Here is a 24,162-nt window from a genome sequence, read left to right on the forward strand (position 1 = left end):
AAGGGGATCTTGTGCCAAAAGTCAAGAATGGGAAACCTGTGCTGAGGAGATGGAAGCAGAGGAGATGTGTGAAGGGGAGGTGGATGGGAATGGGACAAAAAAGCATCCCCAAGCACTGCATGGGAACCAAGAGGCCAAGGGCTGCCTGGAAGTGCCTCAGGAGGTGAGGGAGAGTGAGGCATTCCCTGAGCTCCACACAGTGTGGAGAGAACGTGGCAGAGCCTCGTGAGAGAGGCCTGAGAGTGAATCTTGCAGCAAGGTGAGCAAAGACCCAAACTTCCAGATCATGTGGGCTCAGGCAAATCTGAAGGATTGAAAATGGTGAAGCTTGAGGAGGAAGAAGATCCAGACTTATGTCCAGACCTACAGGACTGGACAGCCCTGCACATCCCCTCCAGCCTGGAGGCTGAGTGGAGATTAAGTGATGAGACAGAGATCCTCTGCAGGCCATGGGGAAAGGACCATTCCAGGTTCTGCTGCCCACCCTCACAGCTGCTGGCAAAGGACCCTGCATTCACTACTCCAGAGTTAAGAAACTACCTGCTCCTGGAACAACTGTGAAAACAGAGACTATGCAGAAGAAAACATGCTTTAAAGAATTCCTCTTCTGTGCCTAAAGGACTGTTCAGGATAATCATTATTTTTCTTTGCATAACACCCAACTGTAGAGGACACTACTGCTGTTAGATATTTACTACTGTTCATTATTGTTTATTGTTATTATTATTGTTAGTTAATTACTGCTAGATACTCATCTATTACTAGATATTTAATGTTAGATATGTACTATTATTAGATACTTATCCATTGTTAGATATTTATTTACTACTAGATATTTATCTGTTGTTAGTTACTTACTATTGTTAGATACTTATCTATTATTAAATAACTATTATTAGTAGATATTTAGAATAGAGACTTGACAAGGTAAAGGCCTTGTCAAGCCTCTGAAGGGGGGAAATGGTGCCTGGGGTTTTTGCTTTTATATTTTTCAGATTCTCTGCTGCTTGGTGTGTAACTGTGGAGCTTTGTGTTGGGTGTTAGTAGGTTCTCAGGGTGAACACTTCATAAGGTGGTTGGACAAAGCAATCCCTTCCCAGTTAGAGAATCAAGGACAACTGGTGCCCAAAACCCATGAACAACAGCGAGGGAAAGGGGCTGAGGCTCCATGGCCTGGGGCTGTGCTTGGACAATTGACCCCAGTGTGTGGATGAGCCAAAACTTAAAAAGGTGTAAAAACTCCTGACTGGGATCCAGCCTGGATTTTATTTGGGTGCAGCCCCAGCCAGACTCCTGCACTGCCCAAGGTGATTCCTTTCAATAAATTCCTATTTTATCCCTGTTGCTCTGTCTGGTCTCTGTTCCAGGTCAGCCTTGCCAGGCATCAGTTCAGTCCTTGAGAGGGGTTACATGAGGACATTGAGACCCTGCAGGGGTGACCTGGGATCACTTGGGGGTTATTTGAGGTCATTGAGTGCCTGTAGGGGTTACTTGAGGTCATTTTGGGGTTACTTGAGGTCATTGAGACGCTAAGAGGGGTTACTTGGGATAATTTGGGGTCAATTGGGGATTTTGGGGAGTTATTAGAGGTCATTGAGTGCCTGTTTGGGGTTATGTGAGGCCATTTGGGGGTTACTTGAGGTCATTTGGGGTTACTTGAGGTCATTAAATGCCTGAGAGGGGTTACTTGAGGTCATTGAGTCCCCGCAGGGGTTACTTGAGGCCATTTGGGGGTTACTTGAAGTCACTAGTACCTGTAAGGGTTTCTTGAGGTCACTTGGAGTTACCTGAGGTTATTTGGGTTAAACAGGAAGCCCAGTGAGCACAGAGATGCTGCCTTTGGACTTTGCTGTCCATCCCATCCAGCAGGACAGATGGACACAGGTGCACCCCTCACTCTGGGTCAAGGTGTCTGAACCCCCAGGATTTTTGGAGTTCTGGGCTGGAAGGAAAGGATGGGAGACCTGGGCTGGCAGCAGCCACAGCCACAGCCCTGTGGTGCTGAATGGACTCATCTGAACTGCCCTTGGCTCTTTATTCTCTGTAGTTACCTGCCACAGGAATCACTGTGGAAAAGTCAGGAAGGGATGCTTCAAATATTTCAGGCTGGTAAAAGGTTAATAAGAACTAGGGTTTGTAAAGACAAATTGAGAAAGAGGAAGAGGAGAGATTGAGAAGAAAGCTGATGTCTTTCCAAACGATTTGCTGGGTGAAGGTGTGGGTGTTAGTGTGTTTGAAATGGGTCCCAGTGTCTCTGCTGCCTTTGGGCAGCAGGTTTGGTGCAGAGCCCAGCTCCTGACACAGACAAGGCACTGCACAGCCTGAGGGTCTGAGCTGTGGGTAACACAGCAGGGTCAAGGGGGGAATCTGTGGGAGGAGGTTGGGGAAGGCTGTGCCTTCCCAGTGCCTCAGCAATGGGGAAAGGAAGAGGCAACATGTGGCTGGGAGTTCAGGATAAAAGGAGGCTGCACCCTCTGAAACCTGGAGAGAGGAAACCCCACAGGTGTGTGTCCTGGTGGAGTCTGTCCCTCCATCTGAATAAAGCTGAAGGATTCCTCTGCCTCCTTTTCGGGCATAAACTTCTGGTGTTTGTGGAATTTTCCCGACAATTGGTGACTTGTTCAGGCTCCTTCCAGCGCCTGGGTCGGGCAGGAGGGGCTGGAGGCGCCTGCCCCGGATTTGGGGAGCGGCCAACACAGGAGATTGATGGGGCACCCGAGACTGTCCAGGGACAGGAGGGGGGACCAGGGCCGTCCCTGAAGGCTCCACAGGGAAGCACCACTGCACATGGATGCCCAGAAGGGACAGGGAGGGAAAGCTGAGGAGGGTCTTGGCAAATCTCACCGGTGAGATAAAACATGGCAGGATGCTCAGGGTGGGCAACAAAGGAAAGTCAAAAAAGGTCTCGACGATCCCAAAATACCTCCAGAGGCTCCTTTGAGAGAACTTGAGATGGCTTGCACATTCTCCCAGAGGGAGTTAAGGATATGGACACAGCTTTTGGTGTGCAGTGAAAGGTACAGGGACTGATTTTCGTAAATGTGTAAGAGACAGGGTGTCACCAAAGCCTGGAATGATACAAGAAGGAATTTTGTTTGAGTCACTGGGAGGAAAGTGATTTTGCAAAGGATTTGGCAACTGTAGGGGGGGGGGGTAAGAGCCCACAGGCAGCAGAAGCAGGGACTGGAGAGGAGGCTGAGTGGGCCCTTCCAGGAATTGTTTAGAAAGACATCTCAGGTATATAAAAGATATGAAAGAAGGGATGAAGAAAAGGTAAAGGTACAGGCAGTGATAATGGTATTTAAACCCCCAATGGGAAAAAGTGCAGGGAGCCCCAGGAACCAAAGGGAAGGGGCAGCCACCAGGACAGTGATTGGGAAGGAATCAATGTGCCATTTGTAACAAAGAACATTAGAAATGGATTGTTAGGGGTGCCAGGATCTGCTGCTGTACCAGGGGCTCACCACACCAGAGCTCTTGCTGAACTGAGAAGTGTTTCCTAGTGGACATGGGAACTTTCCTGTCTGATTTGAATTTTATGCCAAAGGGAGAACAGTTGTTCAAATGTTCTTTTGATAGGTAGGAAAGATGAGCAGGTGCATTTTATCCAACCACAATTGGTGAATCTGGGTGTATGTGAATTACCACTGTCTGTGATCTCCACAGCTGCCTTTGCTCATTCCCTTCAACCACATTGTACAGGGTTGGGAGAGGACAGGAATAATGAGACATGAACAGTAATATGGCTTGTGTCCACTGAGCTGTTTTATACTTTTGCTCTATGTAACAATATTCATTGCTTTTGGGTTTTTAAAACCCAGTTTAAGACTCTCTACTGACTGTGTGTGGCACAATTGAAGGGCTGCCATTCCCAGGTGAGTTCTCTGGCTTGCTCAGATCCTGCTGCTGAGGACCCAGCTCCTGCAGAAGATGAATGGAGGGACAGGGAAGGAAGGAAGCTGGGGGAGAGTCTGCTTCACATCCCTGCCCCTGCCCCTGGTTATGATGTGCTGTCGTGGGTGCTGCAGGCTGCTCCCCCTGAGAGCTCAGGGTGCAGAACCTCAGGGGTTCTTGAGGTCACAGGGGTTACATAAACTTGTAACTTGCAGTACTTGAAGTCATGGAGCTCCTGAGAGGGGTTATTTGAAGTAATTTCAGGATACTTGGAGTCACTGAGTCCCTGGTAGGGGTTACTTGAGGTCATTTGGATTACTTGCATTTTGGTGAACCCAAGTCATGGTATTCCATCCCTCCAGAGCATGGGAAGCAGCTGGAAAGACTTGAAAAGGTTTCTTTTTCCAGGAGGTGGCCAAATCTGTGAAGCACTTCTCCATCACAAGATGACTCTCATCTCTCCGTCAGTTCTGAAGAAATACTGAATTCCATTTGATGAGGTGACACAGGAGGCTGGAAAGTCCATGACAACCTCTCCTTACAGCTCTCATGCTGCTTTAACCATGCCTTTAACTGTGCTGGATCTACCAACTCTGCTCCTTTTCAGTGGATGGAGTGTGGGAAGCAGTCAGTGCTGTGCTCATGGCAGAAGGACATGGTGAAGATCTCCATGGATGTGTTTGGGAGGAAGCAGCAGCCAGAGCTTTACAAGTTTGGAAAGCTGGGAAGGACCTGACTGCCACTGACCAGGCTCTTCCAACCCCAGAGGCAGCAGAGCTCCTTAAAGGGGATCTTGTGCCAAAAGTCAAGAATGGGAAACCTGTGCTGAGGAGATGGAAGCAGAGGAGATGTGTGAAGGGGAGGTGGATGGGAATGGGACAAAAAAGCATCCCCAAGCACTGCATGGGAACCAAGAGGCCAAGGGCTGCCTGGAAGTGCCTCAGGAGGTGAGGGAGAGTGAGGCATTCCCTGAGCTCCACACAGTGTGGAGAGAACGTGGCAGAGCCTCGTGAGAGGCCTGAGAGTGAATCTTGCAGCAAGGTGAGCAAAGACCCAAACTTCCAGATCATGTGGGCTCAGACAAATCTGAAGGATTGAAAATGGTGAAGCTTGAGGAGGAAGAAGATCCAGACTTATGTCCAGACCTACAGGACTGGACAGCCCTGCACATCCCCTCCAGCCTGGAGGCTGAGTGGAGATTAAGTGATGAGACAGAGATCCTCTGCAGGCCATGGGGAAAGGACCATTCCAGGTTCTGCTGCCCACCCTCACAGCTGCTGGCAAAGGACCCTGCATTCACTATTCCAGAGTTAAGAAACTACCTGCTCCTGGAACAACTGTGAAAACAGAGACTATGCAGAAGAAAACATGCTTTAAAGAATTCCTCTTCTGTGCCTAAAGGACTGTTCAGGATAATCATTATTTTTCTTTGCATAACACCCAACTGTACAGGACACTACTGCTGTTGGATATTTATTACTGCTCATTACTGTTTATTGTTATTATTATTGTTAGTTAATTACTGCTAGATACTTGTCTATTACTAGATATTTGCTGTTAGATATGTACTGTTATTAGATACTTATCCATTGTTAGATATTTATTTACTACTAGATATTTATCTCTTGTTAGTTACTTACTATTGTTAGATACCTATCTATTATTAAATAACTATTATTAGTAGATATTTAGAATAGAGACTTGACAAGGTAAAGGCCTTGTCAAGCCTCTGAAGGGGGGAAATGGTGCCTGGGGTTTTTGCTTTTATATTTTTCAGATTCTCTGCTGCTTGGTGTGCAACTGTGGAACTTTGTGTTGGGTGTTAGTAGGTTCACAGGGTGAACACTTCACAGGGTGGTTGGACAAAGCAATCCCTTCCCAGTTAGAGAATCAAGGACAACTGGTGCCCAAAACCCATAAACAATAGCGAGGGAAAGGGGCTGAGGCTCCATGGCCTGGGGCTGTGCTTGGACAATTGACCCCAGTGTGTGGATGAGCCAAAACTTAAAAAGGTGTAAAAACTCCTGACTGGGATCCAGCCTGGATTTTATTTGGGTGCAGCCCCAGCCAGACTCCTGCACTGCCCAAGATGATTCCTTTCAATAAATTCCTATTTTATCCCTGTTGCTCTGTCTGGTCTCTGTTCCAGGTCAGCCTTGCCAGGCATCAGTTCAGTCCTTGAGAGGGGTTACATGAGGACATTGAGACCCTGCAGGGGTGACCTGGGATCACTTGGGGGTTATTTGAGGTCATTGAGTGCCTGTAGGGGTTACTTGAGGTCATTTTGGGGTTACTTGAGGTCAATGAGACGCTAAGAGGGGTTACTTGGGATAATTTGGGGTCAATTGGGGATTTTGGGGAGTTATTAGAGGTCATTGAGTGCCTGTTTGGGGTTATGTGAGGCCATTTGGGGGTTACTTGAGGTCATTTGGGGTTACTTGAGGTCATTAAATGCCTGAGAGGGGTTACTTGAGGTCATTGAGTCCCCACAGGGGTTACTTGAGGCCATTTGGGGGTTACTTGAAGTCACTAGTACCTGTAAGGGTTTCTTGAGGTCACTTGGAGTTACCTGAGGTTATTTGGGTTAAACAGGAAGCCCAGTGAGCACAGAGATGCTGCCTTTGGACTTTGCTGTCCATCCCATCCAGCAGGACAGATGGACACAGGTGCACCCCTCACTCTGGGTCAAGGTGTCTGAACCCCCAGGATTTTTGGAGTTCTGGGCTGGAAGGAAAGGATGGGAGACCTGGGCTGGCAGCAGCCACAGCCACAGCCCTGTGGTGCTGAATGGACTCATCTGAACTGCCCTTGGCTCTTTATTCTCTGTAGTTACCTGCCACAGGAATCACTGTGGAAAAGTCAGGAAGGGATGCTTCAAATATTTCAGGCTGGTAAAAGGTTAATAAGAACTAGGGTTTGTAAAGACAAATTGAGAAAGAGGAAAAGGAGAGATTGAGAAGAAAGCTGATGTCTTTCCAAACAATTTGCTGGGTGAAGGTGTGGGTGTTAATGTGTTTGAAATGGGTCCCAGTGTCTCTGCTGCCTTTGGGCAGCAGGTTTGGTGCAGAGCCCAGCTCCTGACACAGACAAGGGATTGCACAGCCTGAGGGTCTGAGCTGTGGGTAACACAGCAGGGTCAAGGGGGGAATCTGTGGGAGGAGGTTGGGGAAGGCTGTGCCTTCCCAGTGCCTCAGCAATGGGGAAAGGAAGAGGCAACATGTGGCTGGGAGTTCAGGATAAAAGGAGGCTGCACCCTCTGAAACCTGGAGAGAGGAAACCCCACAGGTGTGTGTCCTGGTGGAGTCTGTCCCTCCATCTGAATAAAGCTGAAGGATTCCTCTGCCTCCTTTTCGGGCATAAACTTCTGGTGTTTGTGGAATTTTCCCGACAATTGGTGACTTGTTCAGGCTCCTTCCAGCGCCTGGGTCGGGCAGGAGGGGCTGGAGGCGCCTGCCCCGGATTTGGGGAGCGGCCAACACAGGAGATTGATGGGGCACCCGAGACTGTCCAGGGACAGGAGGGGGGACCAGGGCCGTCCCTGAAGGCTCCACAGGGAAGCACCACTGCACATGGATGCCCAGAAGGGACAGGGAGGGAAAGCTGAGGAGGGTCTTGGCAAATCTCACCGGTGAGATAAAACATGGCAGGATGCTCAGGGTGGGCAACAAAGGAAAGTCAAAAAAGGTCTCGACGATCCCAAAATACCTCCAGAGGCTCATTTGGGAGAACTTGAGATGGCTTGCACATTCTCCCAGAGGGAGTTAAGGATATGGACACAGCTTTTGGTGTGCAGTGAAAGGTACAGGGACTGATTTTCGTAAATGTGTAAGAGACAGGGTGTCACCAAAGCCTGGAATGATACAAGAAGGAATTTTGTTTGAGTCACTGGGAGGAAAGTGATTTTGCAAAGGATTTGGCAACTGTAGGGGGGGGGGGTAAGAGCCCACAGGCAGCAGAAGCAGGGACTGGAGAGGAGGCTGAGTGGGCCCTTCCAGGAATTGTTTAGAAGACATCTCAGGTATATAAAAGATATGAAAGAAGGGATGAAGAAAAGGTAAAGGTACAGGCAGTGATAATGGTATTTAAACCCCCAATGGGAAAAAGTGCAGGGAGCCCCAGGAACCAAAGGGAAGGGGCAGCCACCAGGACAGTGATTGGGAAGGAATCAATGTGCCATTTGTAACAAAGAACATTAGAAATGGATTGTTAGGGGTGCCAGGATCTGCTGCTGTACCAGGGGCTCACCACACCAGAGCTCTTGCTGAACTGAGAAGTGTTTCCTAGTGGACATGGGAACTTTCCTGTCTGATTTGAATTTTATGCCAAAGGGAGAACAGTTGTTCAAATGTTCTTTTGATAGGTAGGAAAGATGAGCAGGTGCATTTTATCCAACCACAATTGGTGAATCTGGGTGTATGTGAATTACCACTGTCTGTGATCTCCACAGCTCCCTTTGCTCATTCCCTTCAACCACATTGTACAGGGTTGGGAGAGGACAGGAATAATGAGACATGAACAGTAATATGGCTTGTGTCCACTGAGCTGTTTTATACTTTTGCTCTATGTAACAATATTCATTGCTTTTGGGTTTTTAAAACCCAGTTTAAGACTCTCTACTGACTGTGTGTGGCACAATTGAAGGGCTGCCATTCCCAGGTGAGTTCTCTGGCTTGCTCAGATCCTGCTGCTGAGGACCCAGCTCCTGCAGAAGATGAATGGAGGGACAGGGAAGGAAGGAAGCTGGGGGAGAGTCTGCTTCACATCCCTGCCCCTGCCCCTGGTTATGATGTGCTGTCGTGGGTGCTGCAGGCTGCTCCCCCTGAGAGCTCAGGGTGCAGAACCTCAGGGGTTCTTGAGGTCACAGGGGTTACATAAACTTGTAACTTGCAGTACTTGAAGTCATGGAGCTCCTGAGAGGGGTTATTTGAAGTAATTTCAGGATACTTGGAGTCACTGAGTCCCTGGTAGGGGTTACTTGAGGTCATTTGGATTACTTGCATTTTGGTGAACCCAAGTCATGGTATTCCATCCCTCCAGAGCATGGGAAGCAGCTGGAAAGACTTGAAAAGGTTTCTTTTTCCAGGAGGTGGCCAAATCTGTGAAGCACTTCTCCATCACAAGATGACTCTCATCTCTCCGTCAGTTCTGAAGAAATACTGAATTCCATTTGATGAGGTGACACAGGAGGCTGGAAAGTCCATGACAACCTCTCCTTACAGCTCTCATGCTGCTTTAACCATGCCTTTAACTGTGCTGGATCTACCAACTCTGCTCCTTTTCAGTGGATGGAGTGTGGGAAGCAGTCAGTGCTGTGCTCATGGCAGAAGGACACGGTGAAGATCTCCATGGATGTGTTTGGGAGGAAGCAGCAGCCAGAGCTTTACAAGTTTGGAAAGCTGGGAAGGACCTGACTGCCACTGACCAGGCTCTTCCAACCCCAGAGGCAGCAGAGCTCCTTAAAGGGGATCTCGTGCCAAAAGTCAAGAATGGGAAACCTGTGCTGAGGAGATGGAAGCAGAGGAGATGTGTGAAGGGGAGGTGGATGGGAATGGGACAAAAAGCACTGCATGGGAACAAAGAGGCCAAGGGCTGCCTGGAAGTGCCTCAGGAGGTGAGGGAGAGTGAGGCATTCCCTGAGCTCCACACAGTGTGGAGAGAACGTGGCAGAGCCTCGTGAGAGGCCTGAGAGTGAATCTTGCAGCAAGGTGAGCAAAGACCCAAACTTCCAGATCATGTGGGCTCAGACAAATCTGAAGGATTGAAAATGGTGAAGCTTGAGGAGGAAGAAGATCCAGACTTATGTCCAGACCTACAGGACTGGACAGCCCTGCACATCCCCTCCAGCCTGGAGGCTGAGTGGAGATTAAGTGATGAGACAGAGATCCTCTGCAGGCCATGGGGAAAGGACCATTCCAGGTTCTGCTGCCCACCCTCACAGCTGCTGGCAAAGGACCCTGCATTCACTACTCCAGAGTTAAGAAACTACCTGCTCCTGGAACAACTGTGAAAACAGAGACTATGCAGAAGAAAACATGCTTTAAAGAATTCCTCTTCTGTGCCTAAAGGACTGTTCAGGATAATCATTATTTTTCTTTGCATAACACCCAACTGTACAGGACACTACTGCTGTTGGATATTTATTACTGCTCATTACTGTTTATTGTTATTATTGTTATTGTTAGTTAATTACTGCTAGATACTTGTCTATTACTAGATATTTGCTGTTAGATATGTACTGTTATTAGATACTTATCCATTGTTAGATATTTATTTACTACTAGATATTTATCTCTTGTTAGTTACTTACTATTGTTAGATACTTATCTATTATTAAATAACTATTATTAGTAGATATTTAGAATAGAGACTTGACAAGGTAAAGGCCTTGTCAAGCCTCTGAAGGGGGGAAATGGTGCCTGGGGTTTTTGCTTTTATATTTTTCAGATTCTCTGCTGCTTGGTGTGTAACTGTGGAGCTTTGTGTTGGGTGTTAGTAGGTTCTCAGGGTGAACACTTCATAAGGTGGTTGGACAAAGCAATCCCTTCCCAGTTAGGGAATCAAGGACAACTGGTGCCCAAAACCCATAAACAACAGCGAGGGAAAGGGGCTGAGGCTCCATGGCCTGGGGCTGTGCTTGGACAATTGACCCCAGTGTGTAGATGAGCCAAAACTTAAAAAGGTGTAAAAACTCCTGACTGGGATCCAGCCTGGATTTTATTTGGGTGCAGCCCCAGCCAGACTCCTGCACTGCCCAAGATGATTCCTTTCAATAAATTCCTATTTTATCCCTGTTGCTCTGTCTGGTCTCTGTTCCAGGTCAGCCTTGCCAGGCATCAGTTCAGTCCTTGAGAGGGGTTACATGAGGACATTGAGACCCTGCAGGGGTGACCTGGGATCACTTGGGGGTTATTTGAGGTCATTGAGTGCCTGTAGGGGTTACTTGAGGTCATTTTGGGGTTACTTGAGGTCATTGAGACGCTAAGAGGGGTTACTTGGGATAATTTGGGGTCAATTGGGGATTTTGGGGAGTTATTAGAGGTCATTGAGTGCCTGTTTGGGGTTATGTGAGGCCATTTGGGGGTTACTTGAGGTCATTTGGGGTTACTTGAGGTCATTAAATGCCTGAGAGGGGTTACTTGAGGTCATTGAGTCCCCACAGGGGTTACTTGAGGCCATTTGGGGGTTACTTGAAGTCACTAGTACCTGTAAGGGTTTCTTGAGGTCACTTGGAGTTACCTGAGGTTATTTGGGTTAAACAGGAAGCCCAGTGAGCACAGAGATGCTGCCTTTGGACTTTGCTGTCCATCCCATCCAGCAGGACAGATGGACACAGGTGCACCCCTCACTCTGGGTCAAGGTGTCTGAACCCCAGGATTTTTGGAGTTCTGGGCTGGAAGGAAAGGATGGGAGACCTGGGCTGGCAGCAGCCACAGCCACAGCCCTGTGGTGCTGAATGGACTCATCTGAACTGCCCTTGGCTCTTTATTCTCTGTAGTTACCTGCCACAGGAATCACTGTGGAAAAGTCAGGAAGGGATGCTTCAAATATTTCAGGCTGGTAAAAGGTTAATAAGAACTAGGGTTTGTAAAGACAAATTGAGAAAGAGGAAGAGGAGAGATTGAGAAGAAAGCTGATGTCTTTCCAAACGATTTGCTGGGTGAAGGTGTGGGTGTTAGTGTGTTTGAAATGGGTCCCAGTGTCTCTGCTGCCTTTGGGCAGCAGGTTTGGTGCAGAGCCCAGCTCCTGACACAGACAAGGGATTGCACAGCCTGAGGGTCTGAGCTGTGGGTAACACAGCAGGGTCAAGGGGGGAATCTGTGGGAGGAGGTTGGGGAAGGCTGTGCCTTCCCAGTGCCTCAGCAATGGGGAAAGGAAGAGGCAACATGTGGCTGGGAGTTCAGGATAAAAGGAGGCTGCACCCTCTGAAACCTGGAGAGAGGAAACCCCACAGGTGTGTGTCCTGGTGGAGTCTGTCCCTCCATCTGAATAAAGCTGAAGGATTCCTCTGCCTCCTTTTCGGGCATAAACTTCTGGTGTTTGTGGAATTTCCTGATCCTGGAAAGCAAGAAATTATTCCCCAAGAAATACCATTCATTCTCTCCAGGCAATTCCCTCTTTGCATTCTGGGAAATTTCACTGTTACTTTCTTAAACAATGTCACTTCTGCTTTTCAGGAATTTCCCAGGTATTTGAGGCAATTTCCTCCTTGCTTTCACGGAATTTCCCTCCTTTTATTTCTAGGCTATCCTTCCCCTTATAGCCTTGTAAGAAATTCCCCCAATGCTTTCTGGAAATTCCCTGAATATTTCCCCCTTTGCTTTCAAGGACTTGCCCCTAGTCCTCACATGGAAATTCCTGCATTGTCTTACAGAAAATTCCCCCTTTGTTATCCAGGATATTTAGCTTTCTAGGATGGCTTCCTTTTGTGTCCCAGGAATTCCCCTCTTAGTTGCCAGGGCCCAGGGTGGGTGAAGGCCCTCTGTCAGAGGAACAGGTGGAAGAACAACGAGTGGTGCTGGCTGCTGGCTCCTGCCCCAGGAACAAGCAGCACCTGCAGGGAGGGGAGCAGAGGTGTGTTTATTTACTTTCATTCCTCAATGCTTCTATCAATGTAGAATGATTTCAGTTAATAGGTGATTAATTAAACTGATGGGAATTCCCCCAATTTAAACTTTTTTTATTTTCCTCTTGCCTGCCTGGAGAGGGAGGTACCTGTCCTGCAGAGCCACAGCTGTTACCCCACCACCTCCCCAGGTCCTGCTGGCTCAGGGACATGTCCAGAAAGCTAGAAATCAGCCTCATTTAGGTCACCAGCTCCTGCACAGTGGAAGAAGAGCTGGAGATTTCAGGAGGAGTTTTTAGGAGTCAGTTTTACAAAGAAGTTTTTAAAAACATCCTGAAGGATGAGGAGAACTTTCCCTGAACCTCAGCCCTTCATTGCACCAAGTTTTCCTTCAAACTTAACCCCACCATACAAACCTGCATCTCACACACACCCCTGCAGCCACAAGTTGGCCACTTTGAGGAAGGAAGGGCAAGTTGAAACCCCACAAGTTTTATCAGCAAGGTCTCTTTCAGGGACCATCCCTGTAAATCAAAAAGCAGCAAGGAATGGGGCACCTTAAAAGAAAAAAAATAAAATAAACCTTTCTCTTTTAATCCACCCATGGGAAATCCAAGAGCAAGGAGCAGCATCACAGCACTACACACAGCACAGACATCTATCATTGCCTTTGCACAGATTCATTCCCAGATACACGGAGAAGTCATTAAGAAAAAAAAAAAATATTCACATATGAGAAGTGACAAGTAACAAATCAGCCACAAAACAACTTTTTCAAAGAGAAAAAGGATGCACCAAGGAAGAAGGCCCTCAACATACAAGTTTCACAAAAACCTAACCCAAGAATGGTTAAACAGAGGCGGTTTTCTTTTAAACATTAAAAACAAGGATATTTTTAAAATTAATTTAAATACACATTCAAAACACAAACACCAAGCAGGTGCCTGGAGAATAAAGCAAAAAGAAGGAATGAAAAGTGAATTCAACCAGTTTAATTTCAACACCAAAGTTGGGTGGGTCGCACCAAATGGAATAAATAACGGAGAAGATCACACTGGGTTGGGTAGGTCTCACACTTAAGATCATTTAAACTAGAATTAATTACACAGCCCAAGAGAGTACTGAATGAGGAATTCCTCTGACAAGTGACATTAGCTGGGGCAGTGTCCCTTTGGCAGAGCAGGTTGTAGGTGTGGATTTGCCCCCTGCCACCCACCACTGATCCCCACCCCAGGAGCAAGCAGGATGTTCTTGCATGCACAGGACTCAGCCCCTGAGTGATGGACACACAAACAGCTCCCTGCTCTGACAATGTGGCCCTCTGCCTCTTCCACACCCACTGGCTCCAGTCACCCAAGGTAAACATCTGAACACAACAGGACCTTGTGCTCTCACCTGGCAGGGTGAGCCCACAGCTGCAGCATTTCTGCTGCAGCTCCACCAGGTTGGGCAGTGCCAGAACTGGAGCAAGTGCCTCCTTACACACACCTGGTGTCAGACTGGGAAAAAATCAGATCAGCTGATCTACACCTGCAGCCACAGCTTTATCACTCTAGGGGTGGGCCAGCTGAAGGAATGTAAGTGGCTTCTTGTTGTTTGGTTTTCCCTCCCCACAACCCTGAATAAAATAAAAAAAAATAAACCAAAACCCAAAAAAAAAAAAAAAAAAAAAAAAACCCACAAAAAACCAACAAAACAAAAGAACCAAAACAGAACAAAAGAAAACTCACACAAAACAAAACAACAAAACAAAAAACAAAAAGCAAAACCAAAAAATAAACGCCCCAAAACCCAAATAAAACTACAACAACAAAAAAAAACAAAAATCAAGAATAATTTGATCCCAAGTTCCTCTCGCTTCCGTGCCAGTAGCCAAGCAGGGAAGCACCTTTGGACATTCATGTGATCCCACAGACATGTTCCCTACAGAGCAGACACCTTATTTCTGCACCTCACCCGATGTGCCTGTGACACCTAGTTAGGAGGGATATCCCTTTGCTTTAAAACAAAAATAATTACAAAATCAATAGGAACAATCAGAATTCATTTAAGTCCAGCTAGTTTTTAAAAAGGGAGAAGGGAGGACTGAAGGTTTCCAGGCCAAAGAACTTGCCAGATCCAGCATCCCACCCCTGCCTCCAGCAGCAATGAGATTAGCCCCCTTTGTGCAGCATTCACTCTTGACCCGAGGTCAGAAGCCAAGGAGGTGCTAGGGGACCCAGCTGCCCCTCCAGCTCCTCCTCAGGTGGCTGGCAGCTCCAGGTGGAAAGGGAAACTGAGGTGGATGAGGGTTGAAAGTTATTTCTTTCCCATCTCTCCTCCTCCCCAAGACTGAGAGGAGACTTCTGGGTCTGCAAGCCCAGTCTGTGCTTACCAGTGTTCTTAAGAATGACAATTAAAACCCAAAATCCTGGAAATTAAAAGAGACAGAGAGAGAGGAATAATTAAGTACTGTCCGTGGAAGGAGCGAGAGGGGGCGGGTTCCAGACGGCGGCAGAGGCAGAGGGGCTCTCCCTGCCCGCGCGAACCCTTTGTGCTGCAGCTCGGACACGACCGACAGGGATGGCGGGCAGGGGATGATCCCGAGGGCGGAGGGCACACACTGGCAGCCCGGGCTAGGCCCGGTGCTTGGGGAGCAGGTCCAGCAGGAACTCCGCGATGCCCACGAAGTAGACGACTTGTGCGATGCCGAAGAGAGGAGCGATGACCAGGGCTCGGCAGTAGGCCCCTTTGAAGAAGGCCGTGGGCCCTTCCCTCTGCCAGATCTTCCTGGGGAGAAATGGCACAGTTAAGTGTCCATCCCACCCCTCCACCTGGCCATGCCCTGCCTTTCTGCCTCCCTCCAAGCTCTGTTGCCTGGCACAGCCTCCACAGCAAATCACCCATCACTGCCCAAGTGCTCTGCAAGTGGCCATGGAGAAACTTGTCCCATCCCTACATCTGGCCAGAAGCAGGAGTGGCTGCCTCTGTCTGCAAGTACAGCTAAGAGAGCCCCACGTATGCATCAAGAGGTCCCTCTGCTCAAAAGCTCCACCCTCAGCACAGGACAGAGCCAGATGGACCAGATTCTGGCAACCACAGAAATACAAAAGAAGACAAAGTCCCTTCATGTTGTCAAGCAGCCAGACCATAGTTTAGCAAAGGATCAGAGGATAATGCAGCTGGGGACAGCTCACCCTGCCAGTGCTCCTGCAGACATTGTGCAGAGCAGTCCCAGGAGGGCTCTCAGACTCAATACTGTAGGATTTTCCAACAGCAGGGGCCTTGGGAGAGACTACCACAGCATTGCCTCCCTTTGCAGAAATAAAATCTCAGTGGTATGACTACTGGGGTTTGGACAGAAGTATTTAAATACAAATGCTACATTTTTCTTGTTCAACATGGGAATAAGTTCTCTTTTATAAAATTATATATATACCTCTGCTCTTATATCTATATACCCATCTCCAGCTAGACAGATTCATTGATAAAAGCACAGGGACAGGGGGAACATGAAGCATAGCTGCTAGTTGGGTATAGAAGCTGCAATGCCTGCCTGGCAGCAGGCAGCAGCAGCTACCAAACATCTAATATGGTGCCTCTGTCATGAGAATTCTTACTTGGTGCAGTCCAGGATCCCCGAGTAGGTGTCCTCATTCACTCCTCTCTGCAAGGACTGCAGCCGCGTTTTGATCACTGGGAGGGAAAGAGAGGGGAGACACTGGTGGGCACTGGGGGCACAGCAGGCAAGAGCCACCCTGAGAGTAATGCCTTTGAAATGGTCAAAACAAAATCACCAAGAACACAGACCATTTTCATATATTTACCAGGGAAAACAAACTCTTTCCTTTACAAATTGATAAAAGAAACACAAAGCCACCCAAAGCCCAACACTTCCCTCCCTCACTGTCATCAAGGATTCAAAAACTGACTTAAGACCTTCCAAATTCAGGTATCTCTCTGCAAAGTGGGAACTTATTTTCAAATGCTCTTGTCCTTCAGGAAGAGGTATCTAAAATACACAATTCTGCTCCTACATTTCTTCACACCTTGGAGCATGTGCAGTGCTGGGGAGGCAACAGTTACTTTCTGGTGTTTTTCACAGGAGAGAAACCAACGTGGCGTTTACAGCAGATGCTGTAAAACAGCAAGCCACAGATTTGAGAATCCTCCTGTCTGTCCCAGATCATATAGTTGTAAGTGGTCTGCATATTATGACTCCACATGGAAATGTGTCCTTTCCTGCCAAGAATAACTGAAATGAATGACACCCTCTTCCTGACATACCTAGTAAGTACTGCAAACCTCTGTAAACTGTGGCTAAAGCTGTAGCTCAGCTGAACTCACCCCATCAGAGCTATCCCTTTCTATGTGTGCTCACGCTGCCAAAGAGCTGGCACAGTCACCCTCCTCCTCACCTGGCCCAGCCTGGGCCTCTGGCTCCTGTCACTTGGCACCAGGCCACCACCACCACTCAGGACTCACCATCACAAGGATTGACAGCCACTGCAGCCGTACTGCCGGCCACACATCCCGACAGGAAGGACACGTAGAACGGAGCCTTGACATTGGGGTCCTTCTGGCCCAGCTTGTTCAGGTTTGCAAACAGGGGGAAGTAAACAATGGAGAATGGGACGTCCCTGCAGGGGGGCAGGAACAAAAGGAAGAAAGAACAAGGATGAGCCAAGTCAGTACAGGACCCCAACAAACTGAGCAAACTGCAAGCATCGCACATTGGCACCACAGCCATGAGTTCAATGCAGATATCCTGGCTCTGTGATTGCAATGCACACAGGAGCTGAAACTCAGTGGGGCAAAAGTGACTGCACAAAGGACAACAGGCCTATGGCAGGCATGCAGCCCTGCAGGATCAATGGGCTCCCCCTTTTTTCAACACTCAAACCAAAGGTACCAGCACATTCAGAGGTCAATTGTTTTGCCCACTTTTGTTGATTACAAGAGGTTCCATCCTGCCCTCCATCGCCCTGGGTGCTGCTTCAGCTCTACCTTTGCTAAAGCCAGAGGAGAGTCACACTGTGAAAGCCCAGGCAAAGAATGCCAGAGCAGGCACCAACATACTCCATGGGCCAGCTCCCACTGCACACTCTGGGGTCTCAGGCTGACAGTTACTCTGACAATTCACAAGGACTTCTGTACAGTGTGAATACATGGACCATGGGGCAGACAAAAGCCTTCCACAGAAAGCCGAAGAATCAAATCTTCCTTGCTCCTCTGACCTTCCCTTCTTTAATGTGCAAAACCTGTGCATGGAAACAGAACCAAACCAAGCTGAAGCCCACACTTCCTTTGGAGGCTCTAAGAGTCAGTCTGAAGTTTTCTCTGATCTGCCTCACGACCATCATCAGAGACTGAGAGCCCAGGACCCCACCACTCGCCTGAGTTCTGGCCTGGCCGAGGTGGATGCTTGCCAAGGACTGTTTGTAGGTGTGCTTGGAGTTTGCCATGCTATGCTGCTCCTGTGAGCAGAGTACTGGCTGTAGCGTCCTGTTCCACCTGTTTCTTGGAGCAATGATCTCCACATATAATAGTCCATAAATCTCCCCACCTTTTGGCCAGAGGCCACTCGCTTTGGAAAAGGACTATAAAAAGTGACTTTTTTAAAGAAGACTTTGAGATGTCTTTCTCCCCAACGGATTGAAGACGCATCTCGTCTCGTTGGACAGCCACAAGGATGGATCCCATCTGTTGGTAGTTATATCCCATCCTTTCTCTCTCTCTCTCCATCACAAACAATAAACAGCATTACTGCTTTCTGCTAAACAAACCTGAGTCTCTTGCCTTTTGCATTTTGCACCCTGGGGTCGAATGAACCATCACGACTCCCGCTCGGGTTGAGCGGATTGTGACACAGGCACATCCCTGGGAGGGGAGCTGCCCTAGCTCCGACCCTGGGAAGGAAGCAGTGCCCTGTGCTGAAGCCCATCCTACCTCAGCAGCGTGGCTCCCAGGCCCTTGTAGAGGCCAGCAATGCCTTTGCTCCGCAGCAGCTCCCTGGTGATCTGGGTGGCCGTGGGGCGCGTCTCCACCACTGGCTCGGCCGCTCCCGCGGGCGCGGAGGAGAGCTGGGCCTGTGCCGCCATGAGCTTCTTCTGTGCCGCTGTGGAGAGAGCCAGCGCCGGTCTGCAGGGGCCCACAGCAGCCTCTGCTGCCCCTGCACGGGCAGGCAGGGCAGCCACACCTCCAGCCAGCACAGCATGCACACAATGGCCTGCAAGGGCACTGCAAGCTTTCCCCACTCTGCCCATGTCCCTGGCTGTCCCAGGCTGCGCTCTCCCATCAGCTGGTTTGCTCAAGCAGGAGCATCCTGTCATGCTATGAGCAGGCAGGGCACAGTCCCTGCTTCCAGGTGTGTCCCTGAACTGCCACTATCACAAACAAGATGTTCATAAACGAGACACTTCCCAGGTTCCTTGCCTCCCTCCCCTGAAAGCAATCATTAACCTGGAGAGTTCCTCAGTCACGTTTATAAACACATCCTGGTTTCTCCCACTTTTCCAGCTGATGCACTTCAGCCCTTTGGCCAGAAGATGGAGAGCACTTCAATCTGTAAGTAATCCCTGGCACACAGAGAACAGGCTGTTCACAGCATCCAAAACCTCTCCTGAACCCTCAAACCACGGCTTAAATCCTTCCAACATTTTAAAATAATACGCACAAAGAGGATAAGGTCTGCAGTAAAACCAGTGAAGAGAGAAAAGAAAAATAAATCCGTGATTATTCAGGAATGCCACATCAAATGAGAGATTAAAGGACAAATTGGCCCATTTTCCAGGAAGGGCCATAAACATGGTATCTAACAGTGTCATGCAGGGCTCCTGGGAAGTGAGGCACAGCCGAGACTGACCTCTGGAAGAAACTAAGGAAACTCTTTCCCCTGGAGTCTCCATGTCAGACTCTGGTCTCTGTTCTCACCAGAAACACTCCACAGTGTCTCAGCCAAAAGGCTCACACTCCCTCCTGCCTCTGCCTGCCAGCTCACGCCCACAGTCCCAAGAGCCTGATCCCAAACCTCGTTCAAAACCAGTGCACTGGGAGAATTTTACTTACTGTTTCAACCAAAACAACTGCTGTTTTTGTCAGGGAGAAAAAAAGAGTACAAGGGGAGACAAGTCATTTGGAAATAACACATCCCCTTGGGAAGCTGTTAGGGAGGTGCTACAGGAGGGTAGAAGAGAGAAAAAATAGACATCAGAAAACATGGAGATGGAGGAAGCAGCACAGGAAAGGCACTGGAGGATGCTAAACTCTTCTTGGGTGCACAGGATCAACCAAGTTTGAATCACTCACAAGCTGACCACCCAGTCATCTCTCCTGTCTCTCCATCCACCAATAGCATTTGCTGTTTTGCTTGCCAAGCCTATTGCTTTGAGCAAAAACCCCAGCACCTTTCATAACTGCAAGAGCCTCTGCAAAGCCTACTGAGAAAAGTGTGGGGGAAAGCAAGCTGGAGGAGAAGGACAAACTTCTGCTACATCTATGGAATCTCTGACATGGGAGAGCAGGGGCAGGGAAAAGTGTATTCTCCACTCATCCTCTCAGCTCTGCCTTGAAAGCCCAGTCCCAGCTCTTTCCCCTCTCCCTGCTCAGGGCACAGGGAAGGGAAGTCCACATACCAATGCGTCCTGCATCCTGCAGCTGGATTTTGAGCATCTCCATGGGAGTGGTGACAATCACCTGGCAGGTACCCGCGCCACAGCCCGCCAGCATCTCCCTCAGAAGTGTCAGCTTTTTCCTGCCCAAAGAAAAGAGAGAAAGAGTCCATCAGAGGGGGTGGCCTAGAATAACATTTGGGCAGCTGGGTACAAGACTTGGGGCACATCTCTGACCCTGGGGGTTACAGGAAAGCAGCCAAGGGGGTAGCAGAACCTGCTAGCCTGACAGTTCAGCACAGTCCAGGTTTGGCATCTCTGCCAGCACCTCCTGACCTGCAGGATAGACTTAATTTGTCCCCAGAAACAGAACATTCAGAAAAGCCACAAGTCCTGTCAGAACAGCCTCAGGCAGGAGCACACAGCCCCCTCCACCCACAGCCAGAGCACTGCAGCTCTCTTCCAGCCTGCTAGTGCCCCTGGTCAGGGACAGCTTTCAGAAAGGGTATCCCTTCAGAGGGCACCAGAGGACCTGAGCATTAAGGGGAATAAGGAGCTTTCCTCCTGCCAGTCTAGTCCTTTAAAAATTGTCAATAAACACAGACCACAGGACAAGGAGCAAGGAGGGGAAATATTCTACTTGCTGCTTTGGAGTTCTCTGAGTAAAGCAAAGCAAATAAACAGTGAATATAAATCAGGGAGGCAGCTCCTCTGTGGTTAGGAGCTGCTTCATCTTACCAGGCCTTCCAAACCTGACCAAATAGCCTTTGCACTAAACTGGTCCTCCCTGAGAGACAAGGGATGGGATGGACCTTCAGCAATGAAGATTTGTGCATTCTCTGCCCTACAGAGCAGGGACTATCAGCAACATATTCTCACCCAGCAAAATGCAGCACTTTATTGACACCTCCATTCCAAATCTGTGAAAAAGCCCAGCTAAGACTAAAAAGATGAACTCAGGATGCAAAACCTCATAAAGCTTCAATTTTCAGAAAGTAATGTTTCTGCCCCGTAAAAAAAACCTCAAACCTTGGCACCAGAAAACACTGACTTGATTAAAAAGTATGTCTGACCTGCTCTTTTCTAAAAGGATTTAAAAAAGAAGTGTGTATAAATCACACAGCCAGAGTGAAACAGCCTCCTCTTTTTTCTGTTCTAAATGCAAGCACTATTTTTACCTCCCCCAGCCCTGCTCTGCAGCAATATCTCATTTTAACCTGCTCAGAGCACACCCCCACACTGTGACAGAAGCAGTCCCACAGTGATATTCCCCATTCCCTTGCACAGCCCAGGCACACACAGCACAGCTGTGGGGCAGTGGGCCAGCACAGCAGTTTCAATGCCAAGCCTACAGGAAAGGGAGGGCAGATGCACTGTAATCCTGCTGGCCCACCACGTAAGCTGGGCCGATTTCTCCACCTCTCATCTTCTCCAGGGAGGATATGAGAGCAGGGGATTAGAGGCACAGAGCCACAACAGAGATTACCAGTGACTAAATATAGAGCTCTCCTATAAGGCTGAAAGAAAGAAAATTTCAGTCTCCCCTTTCCAAATTTCCCCACAGATGAAGAGCTGCAAAGAGCAATTCCTCCCACGGAGTTACCCACACGGGTGCTAAAGTGTGCACAGCAGGCCTTCCTGGGAGTATGGGGGAACTAGGATGTGTGAATCCAGAGGCTCCCACTGCCACTGCCACTTGGAGGTGACCAACTTGTGCCTTTTGGGTGGCCTGAAGCACAGCAGCAGTCTCTGAGTGGCTCAATACCAGCAGCAAGGCTGCACAATCCCCAGCCTGCCTGTGGGAGGAAGCAAAGGAGCTGGCTGCCAGAATCTCTCTTTGGCACAGTAGAGCACCTCCCACTTTAGCAAGAGCCCTGAAGCATCCCTGGAGTACATATCTTCTGGCTTTCATCCAGGGCGACTGCTTTGATGACCAGTTCAAAGGATCAGCAAGATTTGGCCTATATATTCCTCTTGGACCATTATCCCAGCCAACTAAAGTCAGCCTTGGCTTGACTGAACTCCATGGAGCTCTGCCAGAGGGACCCAAGGAAGGATTTATGTGGGTGTATTTTAGAGATGTCAAACAGGTACATCAAAAGCATCTAGAACACAGGCGTTCAGCTTTTGGTCTGCACATCCTGGGAACTCAGGAGAGTTCAAGAAAAAAAAGATAGCTTAAGATAAGTAAAGCTTTTGACAGGAGGTTTAAAAGCTGCTATACAGGGGTCAAACTGCCTTTGCAAAACCATACCAGTCTCTGCACATAAAAGGAAAGTTTGAAAACTTCCTCTCTAGACAACAAAGGGGTTTAAACATTTAAGGCACCACTGGCCTTATCCTCAGTGAGTTAAAAACTGGCACATCTCAACTAACTTCAAAAGCTGCAACACCAGCAAAAATCTGGTTCTACAAATGAAGCAACCATCTTTTATCACAGCAAGAGAGTGTTAAATATAATATATACCCAATAGCCTCAAATTCCACACTGGCAAAAATCAGGTGGTCCACATCTTTTACTGACATACTATTGATTTCTGATAAATCAAAAATGTCAAATGGGAAAGGGAGGAGATTCATTAGAGTTTCAAACTAGAGCTGAAAAATAAAGTCAAAAAGCAGGAACTAGAGGTTTATGGAAGGCTTTTTGGGAGCAATCAGTTCAAAGTTAGGATCCCTGACAGCATTGGTATATCAATGTCACATGGGAGCAGTGTGGGATTTTTTCAAGCTTCTGAAAAATCTTGACCATGTGGGAATTTACTGTGTATGGGCAGGGACCAGAACCAGCCATTCTGGAAGCAGGATGACATTTCCAGAGAGGAAATCCCTGAACTAAAGAAACATCCATACAAAGCAATCCATCTCTATTTCCTACCCAAGAAGCTGTCCCTAGCTTGAACATCACCTTCCTCACTCATAAAACAACCTTTGCCTCTGTTTCAAAGCAGACAGAGCCTATTCCTCTCAAACAATTTAAATAGGGGGTCTTTGACTTGGATTAGAAAACCAGCACACAGAAAGAGCACCCTCTCTGCCACAGTCATGGGAAATTGTGCACACAACTGCCAGTCAGTCCCTTTAATCCAACCCCTGATTTTCCAAGGGGGAACAACAAGCTACTGCAACTACACTTCAGAAAAGCTGGAGCTATGATGCTGGAAATGGAAAAGCAATACAGTTCCCACTACAAGCTCCCTCTCACTTCCAGTGCCAGCTCAAAAATGCTTCAGACAAGTCAAATAAAGTACTGATGTGGAACAGATACATCTCAAAGTAATGTTGCCAGATTAAATATTGATCTGGAAATCATTATTCCAGGTATGTGCAGGAGCTCTGTGTTGAGTGTTCAGACTAAGTCAAGAGGAGGCTGACTCTGTATCTGCATCAGGTTTGCCCTGGCAGGAAATTCCAAGTGTTTGTTCCAATGTGAACATTTGTGGAAGTGAACAATGGACAGGGTAACATGACTGAGCATGTTGAACATGACTCACATTTTGTCCCAATTCCTGTGTCTGGAACGATGACAAGGACAATGCTCCTTCCATGGGTGCACTCTGTGATCAGACTGCACATTGCCCTCCAGATTAACAGGTGAAAGTGCATTTACTTTTTGGCTGACCTTAGATGTCAACAGCTTCAACCCACTGCAACTGCCTGAACTCAGTGTGCTAAATAAAAGAGCTCTCCCCAAGCTGTTTCTGAATTGGCACAATGACATTATCAGCTCCTGTCTCCTTCTCAAGGGGAAGGGAGAGATTTCTCCTCTTCCAAGTCTGTGAGTTGGATGAGGACTACCTACATGAAAGAAGTGTCTGAGTATCCAGTGGATAACTGCAGGAGATGCTGTCTGGACACACAAGTGCCAAAGAAGGACCAAAGTGTGCAGGGTGATACAGCAGCTCAGCACCAGGAGTAGCTGCAGCACTCCCTCTTCCTAAACTGAAAGCCTTACTCTACAGACTTTTGTGCAGCTCAAGGATCAACCAGGCCAAGCAATTGATACTTATGCCACAGAAGAGATGGTCCAAGTATCTCAGAAGAGCCTGAAAGAAGAGCAGATGAAGGAAAGAGCCTTGGGGAGATATATCAGCTGGGAAGGCAATCTCCAAACAA

The 24,162-nt window shown here is 48.2% G+C and overlaps 1 protein-coding gene and 1 long non-coding RNA gene across 7 annotated transcripts in view; one reads left to right on the forward strand and one right to left on the reverse strand.

Moving 5' to 3' along the window:
• The first annotated feature begins 1,409 nt into the window (after positions 1-1,409).
• LOC306803800 lies at positions 1,410-1,852 on the forward strand. Its single transcript, XR_013774708.1, has 3 exons — positions 1,410-1,641; positions 1,693-1,733; positions 1,784-1,852. It is a non-coding gene; the product is annotated as an uncharacterized lncRNA (long non-coding RNA).
• Positions 1,853-13,427: 11,575 nt separating this feature from the next.
• The window catches only part of SLC25A22 (solute carrier family 25 member 22), a 50,673-nt gene continuing 39,938 nt past the window's right edge, over positions 13,428-24,162 (reverse strand). For all 6 annotated transcript variants that reach the window (XM_079307753.1, XM_079307757.1, XM_079307756.1 and 3 more), the window contains 5 exons: positions 20,071-20,189; positions 18,386-18,554; positions 16,922-17,076; positions 16,057-16,132; positions 13,428-15,226 (listed from right to left, as the gene is read on the reverse strand). In XM_079307753.1, coding sequence (XP_079163879.1) covers positions 15,073-15,226; positions 16,057-16,132; positions 16,922-17,076; positions 18,386-18,554; positions 20,071-20,189 — 673 coding nt within the window. In that variant the 3' untranslated portion in view covers positions 13,428-15,072. The remainder of the gene's footprint in view (positions 15,227-16,056; positions 16,133-16,921; positions 17,077-18,385; positions 18,555-20,070; positions 20,190-24,162) is intronic.

This window comes from Erithacus rubecula (genome assembly GCF_903797595.1).
Source record: "Erithacus rubecula genome assembly, chromosome: 6".
Lineage (NCBI taxonomy): Eukaryota > Metazoa > Chordata > Aves > Passeriformes > Muscicapidae > Erithacus > Erithacus rubecula.